The 12,916-nt window shown below is 42.1% G+C and overlaps 1 protein-coding gene across 1 annotated transcript; it reads left to right on the forward strand.

The window, feature by feature from the left end:
* Positions 1-2,007: 2,007 nt before the first annotated feature.
* On the forward strand, positions 2,008-11,802 carry STMN4 (stathmin 4). Its single transcript, XM_036751323.1, has 4 exons — positions 2,008-2,097; positions 3,694-3,902; positions 5,560-5,751; positions 11,693-11,802. Exons 1-4 carry the CDS (start codon positions 2,016-2,018, stop codon positions 11,750-11,752), a joined length of 543 nt encoding a protein of 180 aa, XP_036607218.1. The 5' UTR covers positions 2,008-2,015; the 3' UTR covers positions 11,753-11,802.
* Positions 11,803-12,916: the final 1,114 nt, after the last annotated feature.

A 12,916-nucleotide genomic window follows, 5' to 3' on the forward strand; every position in this document is an offset into this window, starting at 1 on the left:
TTTCTCTCCTAATAGAATGTATTCTTCTTGGGAGACAAGACTGTTTCATTTTTCTTTGTATCCCTATCACCTGGCACATCGTTGGTGCTTAATACATGTGTAATGAACTTAATTGAAACAGGTTTTTCTAAAGGCAATGAGTGATCAGAACAGCTCTTCAAATCCTTTATTCAACAAACAATCATTAAGCATCTACTGTGTACAAGACACTGAGAGGGATTTAAGAATGAATAAGATCTATCTCAGGGAGTGAAAGATATATACATAAGCAACTACTGTGATGCCAGGTAGATGTGATGTGTGCCATGAGGAAGGAACAGGTAGACTGGACCTGTGATTTTATTGGTGTGTGGAAATTCCTGGTATGGAAACTCCCTCCACCAATGCAGATCAGCAACCCTCCTCTAATACATAGTCTAAGAGAGCTGCCTGAGGAACTGAGAGGGTAAGTTATTTGCTCCAGATCCTATAGCCAGCATATGTCAGACATGGGACAAGAAACTAGTCTACAGGCCTGCTGTATGCACTGTACCATGCTGCTTTTTGATAAATGTCAGAAGAAAAGTTTTAAAAGTGAGCTTTGAGGGTTCAGAAAGGGAAGGATCTTTGTCTTTCATGTGTCCTCCTGGCATTTGCCAGAACTATCATTTGTAGAGTTCAGCAAATGGGTAGGGTTAGAATCATTCCCCTTACAAGCATATGCTCTATGGCCCCACTCTTTCCCAGTAGGGAAGACTCTGAGGACCCTTGGGACTTGCAAGCCACAGAGGAATGAAAGTGGAGTGAGAACTTCCCTCCCACCCCTCACACATCCCACAGTAACTGTACATTTCCCCTAGGAACTAGATTAAATACATGTACTGTGCAAAATGAGGTTCTTTTCCTAAGGACCTGAAGGCAAAGAAAGGAGGAAGTGGGACTTCTTAAGAGACTTAGTAGGGCTGGGGAGTATCCAGGCTAAAAAGGCACAGAGAGCAGAGTAGGGATCTGTAGATTTGTGGTGAGGGCCTGGAATCTATGCCCTTTCCCAGAGATGCTCCCTGCTCCTAACTATGAAGCTTGGGTTTCAGAGTAGTTGCTAGGAAGTAAGCAAGAGGTGCTAGGAGGAGAGTTAAGGGAGTGGAAAAGAAAGCAAAAATTGTCTTCTCTCTTTCACGCCCAAGAGCTCATGTGTCTGATGGACCCCTGCAGGTGCAGTAAGCATGAGACAATAAAGTATAGCATAAAGGGTTCTGACTCTGCCACTTATTCATTGAGGAATAGTAAAAAGTGCCGGCCTTGGAGCTTGAGAGCCTTGATACAAATTCCAGCCCTAGTTTGAATACCAGCACTGCCAAAAGTCACAACCTCTCCAAACATGTTTCCTCATCTGTAAGATGAGGGAATTAGACTAGATGACCCAGTAGATCTCTAAATAAATCTATGATCCAAACTAATCATTCTATATATAAGGAAATGGAGGCCCAGAGGGGAAGGAGGATTCATCTATCCTGATGATTTCTAAGGTCCCTTACCCATTATGTAGGACCTTCTCTCTCTGAGCCTCAGTTTCCTTGTCTGTGAAATGATGGCACTGGAACATAGACTTAGAGTCGGAAAATACTCCAGAGGTCACCTAATCCAACCTCTTCATTTTACAAATGAGAAACCACCCAAGATGGCGTAAGTAGCAAGTGTCCAGGATAGTATTTGAACCCAAAGTCAGCCCTCTCCTGCATCACAATGCCTGATGGCTAAGGTCCCTTCTGATATTTGACAGGCAGGCAAAGGCATGTGTGTTGGGGAATGGTGGAGATGATCCTAAGCTCACCATGAGAGCTGAAATAGAGCCTGACCAGGGAATCAAAATGGGGGTAAGGGGATTGTAAGGCAGTTGGAGGGGAACTACTGGGTGTGGGCCAATGTACTCTCAACTTGATCCCACATGGAGACTTTGAGCTTAGACTGAAGACCATGCAGTCTTTTACCATTTCAGTGAATTCCTGGCCAATGTTTCTACAGCTTATAAAGAGAAGATGAAAGAGCTCCCCCTAGTGTCCCTCTTCTGTTCCTGCTTCCTGGCTGATCCCCTGAATAAATCTTCCTATAAATATGACGGTAAGTAACAAGACCCTAATTCTGAAAGCAGATGGCCAAGGGTCCTGGAGTTTTTTGTAACCCTATAATTCACCTCAATTTCATAGCACATTTCTATACCATAGCCTTCTTCCTTTCACAGATTACAATCAAATCCCAGTGACACACATATAAACACATATGTACTTCATACACACTTATACACATCTTTATACACACACGCACATATACCTATCCACACACAGAGTGGAAAGAGCTCTGGCTCTCAGGTCAGAGAACCTAGGTTCAAATCCTATTTCTGATACTTATACCCTCGGTGGCCTTGGACGAATTACTTAACTCCTCTGGGTCTCAGTTCCCTCATCTGCAAATTGAAGGCATTGGATGAGGTCCCTTCTAGCTCTACTTGAGTATGAGAGTCTAGACAGCATGATGAAGACATAAATGTGTGCCTATAGTATTAAGGAATATTTAGGAAGCCCCAGCAAACGTGCCTTCTAAACTCTCTCAAAGAGAGGTGAATGGTAACAAGTTCATAAGAGATTGTCCGTTTCTCTGATGGCCCGAGTCACAGAGAATTTATATTTAAGAGGCTTAAAAAAAGGTGTTGATGGGATTTACACTGATGCTGCTATTTGTCATGATTTGGGGTGCTTGGGTCCCCTGCACATTTGATGACTAGGTGGCTCCTCTTTAGCAGGTTAAAATTTTTCCCTGGTTTAAAGCATTCAACAAGCATTTATTAAGCATTTGTTACGTGCTAGCTGCTAGGGACAAATACAAAGACAAAACAAAATGTCGCTGGCCTTAAGGAGTTTACATCTTATCGATCACAATCTCTCCCAGCTCCATAAGATCCATCAGACTGAGGGGTTAGGTTAGAAACTTTGTACCTGGGCTTCTCAGGACTGACCAAAATTAAAGAGAAATGTCGTAGGCCTTTATGTCTGTCCTCACTTCCCCCACTCCAGAACTCCAAATATCTTTGTTCCTGCTTTCTGTGTTTTGCATTTGCACATGTGTGTATATATTATCTATCTATCTATCTACATATATATATATATATATGTTTACATGTATTGTATTGTGTGTTGTGTTGTCTCTCCCATCGGAAAGTAAGTTATTTGAAGATAAACATATATAAATATATGTGAATGTACATATATACACATACACATGTTATCTCTCCTATTAGAAAGTGAGCTCTTTGAAGGCAGAGACTGTCTTGTTTTCACCTTTGTATACCCAATAGCAAGAACTTAATGAAAGCTTATTGTTGGTGGATTGATTGATCACATGTGCATTTTCCAGGTGTTTTATGGGGAATCCACACACAAGCAAAGGAGAAGCATGTCTTCCACATGACTATATTGCTGTAGAAATTACTCTTAGAAATCACTGCAATAAACAGCTAATGAATCTTAAGAGCAGGAAACCAGAAAGAAACTCTCAGAGGTTAAAAATCACCACCTTGGTCCCCTGGTACTCTCCTGGCATACAGGGGTGTACATGTGCACATGTGCACACACATACAAATGCACACACACCATACACAACAGGATGTTCATGTGTGGTTGGGTCTTAGCATCTGACTACCACCTTCTCTGCTCCCTACAGCAGACACTGTGGCTCTGAACTGGTGTGTCATTTCTGACATGGAAGTTATAGAACTGAATAAGTGCACCTCGGGCCAGTCCTTCGAGGTCATCCTGAAGCCACCTTCCTTCGATGGGGTCCCTGAATTCAATGCCTCACTGCCCCGGCGGCGAGACCCATCCTTGGAGGAGATCCAGAAGAAGTTAGAAGCTGCGGAAGAGAGGCGGAAGGTGAGTTTCACTTCTTGTGTCCTCCCTCCAAGGAATAGAAAGATAGGAGAAAAGTGGCATTTTTACAGCTGGGGTGGGAGCAGGAGACAAGAGTTAGGTCACAGGATGGTAGATGAAAACAGAAAAGTAAAACACAGCCTAGAGCAGAGAGGAAAAGGAAACTGAGTCAATCAAAAAGAGTGGCAAGAGGAGCAGAAGAGGGATTTGAAGTGATGACACAGAGCTGGGTTTCAACCAGAATCAATCTATGAATATTTTTCAGTCATTTTTCAATCACATCCAACTTTTTGTGACCCCATTTGGAGTTTTCTTGGCAAAGATGCTGGAGGATTTGCCATTTTCTTCTCTAGCTCATTTTACAGATGAGGAAACTGAGGCAAAACAGGGTAAAGGGACTTGCCCAGGGTCACACAGCTAGGGATTGTCTGAAGCCATATTTGAACTCAGAAAGATGAGCCTTCCTGACTCCAGGCCTGGTACTCTACCTTCTATAATGCCACCTAGCTGCTTCTGTGAATATTTACTACTGAGTACCTATTATGTGAGAGACACAGGACTAAGGGGGGGATACAGAGAAACATAAGCCATAGTCCCCACTCTGACAGAGCTTAGGATGTAATCAAAGAAGAGATGCAGACAAGTAAAAAAAAGAGTCTCCCAAAAGTCTAGTGTATGTTAAGCTATTAACACTATAAATGCTTAAAATTGTTTAAAATTTGATCTGTTAGAGCTAAAAATGGTAAAAATAGCTTACAATGCTTAACATTTTAAGTTATTAAAGCTTAAAATGCACTAAGATTTTTGGGTCACGCTACATGAGGCATATATATATATATAATCTCTACATGTGTGTGTATATGTGTGTAGATAGATGAAATTGTTATTGATACAGTGCTTTTAAATACCTTAGATACATGATTTCATTATTGTTGGCATTTTACAGACAAGGAAATCAGGGCTCAGATGTTCCTTGACTTGCCCATGGTCAAACAGCTAGTGTCAGAAGCATGAGTCAAACCAAGATTTCTCTGAGAAGTCCAGCATTCTGTTCACACCATTCTTCCTGTCTTAGTATAGGCTGAGTGCCAAATAAAGGCTCAGCCTCAGCTGTTTTTGTCATCGTTGTTCTGGACCTATGATTTCATCAGTGTGGAAACTCCCTACACTGGTTCAGAGCAGCCACTCACCTGTAACTTGTAGTCTCAGAGCTGCTTGGGGCACTGAGGGGATAAGTGACTTAACTGGGCTCACCTGGTAATGTCAAAGGTAGGACCTAAACCTAGATCTTCTTGACTCTAAAGCTGAGGTCTAGCCACCCTACCACACTTCCTCTCAATAGGGCCTTGGAGGAAAAAACAAGGACTTGGGGGAAAGTCCAACATGTTAGAGAAGGTTGAAATGGTAAATGGAAATGGAAAAACAGAAAAGCACCCAAGAGCTCATGGGATGTGGAAGCTGGAGAATGAGGTAGAAGAAGAGGTGACATGTGAAGTTCATGAGTGGTGGGGGGACCTAAGAAGTAAACCTGGTTGCTCTGAATTTCAGCCAAAAGAGAAGGTTCAAGGTCGAGAGTGTTCATGTTTAGGGTGAGGACAAACAGGTATAGCATCAGCATATTGATTCTCATGTGCCACCTCCCTTCATCGTGCTTCCCTAGTACCAAGAAGCTGAGCTCCTGAAACACTTAGCTGAGAAGCGAGAGCATGAGCGGGAGGTGATCCAGAAAGCCATTGAGGAAAATAACAACTTCATTAAGATGGCAAAGGAGAAGCTGACACAGAAAATGGAATCCAACAAGGAGAACCGGGAAGCCCATCTTGCTGCAATGTTGGAACGTCTGCAAGAGAAGGTACGTGGGTCTCAAGGCAAATCGTAGTGCCTTTCACATCAGCCTGCTTCCATACATGGTGAGTAGCCAACCCACTGAGTGCGGGAAGAACCTGTTTTAGTTACTGGGATTTTCTAAGCAAGTGGAATTCTCTAAGCATTCCATTGAAAGTATGTATACATACATACATACATACATACATACATACATACATACATATATGTGTGCATGTGTGTATGTATGTGTACATATGTGTATGCATGTGTGTGCATACATGCCTGGGTGTGCATATGCATGCATGTGTGTGCACATGTGTATGTATACATACCTATATGTGTATGATTGTATGTGTGTATGTTTATATGTATTCACACACATATCACCTCTAGGGTAGGAGTGGAGGAGGAAAGAAAAAAGGCGAAAAAAGTAATTTACATGATAACTTTATTATATATTTAAAAGGAATAGCAAGTTGTACATGATAGATTTGCAGTTTCATGTGCAATCATCTTTTTAAAAAATTCTACTATATTATAGAAATGCTTGTTTTATTTCATAAATTAAAAAAATAAATTTTAAAAAGAAAGTATATTCCTAAATAGATCAGAACATATTTCCCCTTTCCCACTTGAATCTTCATGGTTCCTAGAGTGGGATGGAGAGGTCATATTCTCAAGGTATAGTTATGCAATAGATACTTATCAGGTCTTCAGTCCCATCTCTAACCATAAATAACCACATGGAATCAGTGGAAAGATACTGAACTGAGTTGAGCTCTTGGCTTAAGTCCAAGGAATGATGATCTTAGGTGCCTATTGGTCAGGAAAAATATTTCTCTCAGAACTGAAGTCAGCTGAGGTAAGCACAGGTCCTTGCAATTTGGTGCCTCCAGTCAGTAAAAGAAAGAGTTACCAAAAACTGAGAAATCCAAGAGCTAGGAGGTAGGTCTCACATATCAATGGGGTCCAATAGAAAGAGTATTCTGTTAAGAAGGCCTTGATATCTGTGTTGCCTAGCAAAAGCCTTTTATCTGCTGGAGCCTCAGTTACCTCGTGTGAAAATGGCAGGGTTGAAATAGATGATCCCGAAGGTCCCTTCCCATTTGAAAACCCTATATAGCAGCCTATTCTGCGTAAGAACATAATGGTCTCATTTCCCTGGTTTCAAGGCTAGGGTAGCTGGCCTCAAGCCTCCTGCAACTCCCAGGAGACAGCTCCAGCTATGTGTTTTATTTCTAGGAGCCGCCCGCTGCGCGGTGACTCCCAGGACCCGATCGGTGGCCTCATCCCATGGTGAGCAGTGTGGCCCTCGTTCCTCCCTACTTGATCCCAAAGTTACATAGCTACCCTTGGCTACAATAGCCAGAGGTTTTTTTTCCTCTCTGAAGGAAGCAAAATGCCAATGTTACTTAGGCCCCTGAGGAAACTGACATGGTGGGATGTTAGTGCAGGCTCCAAACCTTATCTTATGAAGGTAGTGAGAGTTCCAACCAAGGATTATTTAGAAGACTTGAATATTGTTCCAGGATTTCAGCTGTATGACCTGAAACATGCCACCTAGTGAAAGAGATCAATGGGGAAGAAAGAGATAGGTCTTCTCAAAGGAAGTAGAAAAGTAGGTCAGCCTTGCTGATTCCATACCTCCCATTCCCCAATATAAAGATGGTGAATGAATGAATGTATATATATTGAATGACTATCATCTCTACTAACTTACACTGAGCTCTGTAGACTCACACCAGTGGGTCCTTATACTGTTTCAGAGCTTCAGGATTTCTAAAACCTCTCTAGAAAGAGATCTGGGTTTTCATTTAGGTTAGGCCTTGAGAAAGGTCAGCTAATTCAGAGTGTCTATGCTAAGGTCAAAGTGACACTTGGTCTACTGAAAAAGTGATTTCATATGGTATATAGTGTTAGACACAGTTAACATTTTGATTGGTTTTGCTGAAATGCTTTTTTTCTTTTTCCTTATTATAAGTGTAACACAACACTTATGGGGTCTGTGCCAAAATCTCACAGTGCAAATGTGAACATTGGCAAGGCATCTTTCCTTCCCAAAACCCCTGCAGGAGAAGAAAGACGGTGGGGTTGAAATCTTCGCAGGCTATTGCTGTCTATGCCTTCTGCGTCATTTTGGAAGTGGGACTCTGTCCTCTAGTCCCTCTTAGCTCCTCCCTCCCTTCATGCCTTGCCCTTGCTTCCTAGAGCTGAGTGGGAAGAGGGTTAAGCCACAGGGACCCTCAGCATCTTACTATCCAGGTGGGCCATACTCACAGTTACAACTACATACAACTTCTAGAGATGATAAAAGTGACCACATGAATTTAGGCTTTAGGGCTCTGCTTGTTGGAAGAGCAATTTTAAAATATACATAATAAGTGGCTCACAAACACCCCACCAAGCCAGAATGTGGGGTTCTACCTTATATATTCTGTTAAATATAAAATCTCCACAGAGCTATACCCCACTCTCCACACAGAGAATTCTAAAGGCATTTAAGATCATACTCAGCAAGACAATGGAGAATGAAGTTCTTTTAGCTAAATGAGATCAGCGAAAAGGTAGTAGAAGATGCTAAGGATGAATCTCTGTCTAGAACAATAGGGAGCAGGGTAAATAGGAAGGAGAAAGAAAATACTTCTCAGGTGTTTACCTTCCACTCAGGCTTTTGTGTGCCCCTCTAGTTACCATTGGCCACTCTACTCATGGTGGATGACGACGCTGGATTTCCCAGGGGGATCCCAATCAATCACAATCATGTTGTTGCTTTTCTTTGGATCTCCAGTCCTTAGGACACTGACTAAAACTTAGGAAGCATCTAATAAATGCTTGTTGAAAAGATTGACTCCATTCGAATAGTCATCACTGCCGCCTTAGCTCTCACCCAAAGTTTTGCATGGTTCTGAGATCTCATACAGTCAGTCACATCCCAAATCTTGCACAACATTTTATCCATCTTTTCATGGCCTAAAAGAGGGGAGGGGTGGCATGGAGTGAAGGAAGAAGGGGAAACTATCTCATAAGATGTTTTGCCATCGTTCACAACATTTACCTGGTGAGATTTCAGCACCACCTACAACAATAGGTTGTTGCATAGGGATGGCTTATTGGGTAGGGAAGTGGGAAGGATATATTTTAAAATGAAGGTGTTATAAAAATAAAAACCATTAATAAAAATAAGATTTTTTTAAAAGTCGTTTTAGGCTATGTGTAAGTTCTCATATGCTCTAATCACTAGAACCACTCCCTCACTAAAAGAATTCACATATCTCTATGGTAATGTGAGTCTGAGGGAAATGCCAAGGAATGGCTACCTGACAGGCTTGCCCTAGTTCAATTTCTTTCATATATATATATATGTTTTGTGGATCCATTTTGTTTTATACATCACAATCATTTCACAATTGTCTTCCCCTAGTACTCTCCTTAAAAGTTAAGCAAAGTGTCTAATATAGTGACTGATTGGCAGAATATGTAACACCGCCCCCCCCAACATACTTCACAGTCTTTCTAGAGAGAGGAAGGAAATCGATTCCAACATTAGTCCTCACCCCAGTTCAACTTTGCCCTTACAAGGCCAAGCAAGGGCACCCCAAAACTAGCTAGCTAGCTACAACACTGGCCTAAGTCAGGAGTATACTACACACCTGTAGTATATGTGCCAAAGAGGCCACTTAAGTCAGTATTAATTGATCCCCTAAACCATGGTGCTACTTTGGTACCCCCATTTTTGAAAGATGAAACAGATCAATCTGGACTCCCACTCACAAGGCAGAGGTTGGCATGCAGTTAACAACCTTAGGGGGAAAAGGGGTCAGATTGTTGTCTTACTACTTGGTTGCCAATCCCTGGCCTACATGCTTGGTTTGGGAATAGCCAGGAGGCACTCAACTATTACAGATACTGACATCTCATTAATAATTCAGTGAGGGACTTAGTAGCATCCTTCTGTTAATAGAATTAGTCCTATTACCCACTGCTCACTCAAAGTTCATCACACCCACCCTTGAGGATGGCAGTTTTTCCTCCAGTCCACAATTCTTAATTACGAATTATAGGCATTGTGCATTAACACAAATAAGTTTATATGGAAAAACACATAAACCTATGAACACATCCCCTATTCTTCCATACTTGAAAAGATCTCTGATATCATCAGTGTGTCATTCTTACACTGACACAGATTATAATACTTCCATACCTGATCACACAATTTCATGAGTTGCAGTAGTCAAAAAAAAAAAATTCACACACACACACACACACACACACACACACACACACACTAGTAGCCAACCTTATAGTGATGAGCCTTTCTAAACTTATGGAATCCTGTTCTAGGACAACAGAGGCCCACCTGTCACTGAGTGCATAGTGGAAGTTTCTCCAGCCTGATAGGGCTTGTCAGAAATTACCTTCAGTGGCATAGCCATGTTATGATGAGATATTGGAGGAAGATGCTAGTGTAGAACATATATCCTGAATATATAGACATGGGGTAAATCAGTCAGAAAACATTTATTAAGTGCCTGCTATGTGTCACTGTGCTAAGCACTGAGGCTACAAAGAAAGGTAAAACATAGTCCCTGATCTAAAGGGAGAAAACAAACATGTGAACAACTACGGACAAACAAGGTATACACAGGATGAGTAAGAAATAATCAACAGAGGGAAGGCACATGAAGTATGCTCTTATTCCACACTCATTCCCACAAATTCACCCTCATTATACCCAAAGGCTCTCCCAACAATATAGTTACACATTCACATGCCTAACTATTACATGCACATTAGATGTGCACATACATAGAGGTAGAAATGTTTCAAAGAACAAATGAATAAGAGGGTGAGAGATGGCAGAGCAGTCATGGTAGGTAGAAGAGTGATCAAAAGCAGATGGGAGGCAGTATAATGTAATGAAAAGGGTATTGACTCCTGAATCGGAGGTGCTAGGTTCAAATCCTGCCTGTGTGACCATAGACTTATCTCTTAATGCCTTGGAGCTTACCAGAGGTTACCTTACTTTCCTCATCTATAAAATGAGGGTTTTGGACCAGATGGCTTTCTGAGGTCCCTTCCAGTTCAAAGTCCATGATCCTATGACCCAGGTTCAAATTCCAAATCTGATGTTTACTACCTTAATACCAAGTCACTAAACTTCCCTGGGCCCTGGTTTTGTCATTTATGAGATGGACTCAAAGGTCCCTTCTAGCTCTGTATTGGTGATCCTATAAGGTTGATGCTAGATGAGAAGGAGAGAGTAGATAAGTAGGTGGGTAATAGGGAAAATTTGATTATGGGAAAACAAATGGACAGTGATTTTACACCCAGATAATAATGATGGTGCTGATGATGACTATCAGAATTTATATAGCGCTTTAAGGTTTGCAAAATTATATATGTATATATAAAATCTCTTCAGGGAAGCTAGGTAGCATAGTGGATAGAGTGCCAGGCCTGTAGTTAGGAAGCCTCATCTTCCTGACTTCAGACACTTACTCGTTGTGTGACCCTGGGCAAGTCACTTAACCCTGTTTGCTTCAGTTTCCTTATCTGTAAAATAAGCTAGAGAAGGAAATGGCAAACCACTCCAGTACCTTTGCCAAGAAAACCTCAAATGGGGTCATGAAGAGTCGGACATGACTGAAACAACTGAATAAAAACAAGAATATATAAAATCTTATTTGATCTTTATAACAAGCCCGTAAGGTGTGTGCCATTATTATGTCCATTTTTACAGATGAGGAGACTGGTATGTACACAAATCAAGACATGGCCAGAAGACAGGGCAGAGGTGGCATGCCTGCTCCATGACTCACAAGGCCCCTGCTTGGATAATAACTCAAATAAACGAGTTCAGACACTCTTACTGTAGAACTTGTCCCTGGTCTCCCATTCTCTTGCTCTTCAGCCTTTAAAGAAGGAGCCACTTAACCCACTCTATTCCCATATTTCCTTTCCAGGATAAACACGCTGAAGAAGTTCGGAAAAACAAGGAGCTGAAGGAAGAGGCCTCCAGGTAAAGACCCTGAGGCAAGAAGGAATTTGGACCAGCAGCTCCAGCAGCAGCGGTGGCGGCTTTCCCAGAACTGGGGTTTTTGGGGGGGGAGGGGGAGGGTAGTGGCCTAGGGAAGTATCCTCTGCTTTCTTTGTTCGTACATGTAAAGAGTTGACCAGTGAAGCCATCCTATTTGTTTCTGGGGAACAATGATGGGGTGGGAAAGGGGAGAGAAAGAGACTTGGAAAAAGGAAGGTCAGAGAGGGACCTGTGGGGCCCTCACAGCTATTAGACCCAGAGAAGCTCAGAATCGCATCCTCCACACTTTTTTTTTCCCATTTCTTTGCTGGGCATCAAGCATTGGACCAAACAAGTCTTCAGGGTGGGTGGGTATGGGCAAAAAGGACGTTGGAAACTGGGGGAATAGAAGTTAGTGGTGAAGTGGAAAGTACCTGGGTGGAGAGGAGTATGGAAGTGTAACCTAAGATCCTCAAACCTTTAAGCTGGCCAGAGGGAGGCATGCTTGGCAGGTGTATTGTTTCCATCCTATAACAGGTGGGATGACCCACTGTTTGTGTGGGCGCCATGCCCCACGTATGTGTGTGTTTTTACCTTCATCTTTTGATCTTCATTACAAATGGAATATTTACTCCATGTCTCTGGTTCTTTTTTCCTGTCCCCAAAAGGCCCAACTGGTAAAATGTTAATGTTCGATGGTCCAGAATGGTTTAGGATGCTCCTTATCTTTGTCCTCAGCAGTGCTTTGGCCATGCAAAGAGGTGGAGGATGGGGAGAGCAGGACAGAATCTTGCCAGTGTCATCATCCCATCTTTAGTAGCCTTAAGAGTTTACATTATTATTATTGCATTATACTATGCATCTAGGGAGTGCTTTCACACTCATTGCCTCGCTGTCTCCTTACAACAACTCCATGAAATCAGTGGGCCAAATATTTTCTCCTTTTACAGATGAAGAAAATGAGGTTTAGAGAGGTTGTGACATGCCCAAGGTCACACAGCATAGAGGGAGCAGAGCTGCAAGATGAATCTAGATCTTTAGACCTTAAGTCTGGTCCTTCCCTTACTACATCTGCTGCCACTCCATAGAACTGGAAGATGAGCATATTTCTGGCCCCCTCCTTGGCAGTGTCTCTCTTATCATCTGTGGTTGCTAAGAGGTCATGTTAAGA

The sequence above is a fragment of the Trichosurus vulpecula genome, chromosome 3 (genome assembly GCF_011100635.1).
Source record: "Trichosurus vulpecula isolate mTriVul1 chromosome 3, mTriVul1.pri, whole genome shotgun sequence".
In the NCBI taxonomy this organism is placed as follows: domain Eukaryota; kingdom Metazoa; phylum Chordata; class Mammalia; order Diprotodontia; family Phalangeridae; genus Trichosurus; species Trichosurus vulpecula.

Bases quoted from the DNA above. Each gene is read 5' to 3' on its own strand.
- STMN4 (XM_036751323.1), top strand. From the start codon at position 2,016: ATGAAAGAGCTCCCCCTAGTGTCCCTCTTCTGTTCCTGCTTCCTGGCT. The intron at 2,098-3,693 runs GTAAGTAACAAG...TGCTCCCTACAG, and splicing joins ATCTTCCTATAAATATGACG to CAGACACTGTGGCTCTGAAC. The intron at 3,903-5,559 runs GTGAGTTTCACT...GTGCTTCCCTAG, and splicing joins CTGCGGAAGAGAGGCGGAAG to TACCAAGAAGCTGAGCTCCT.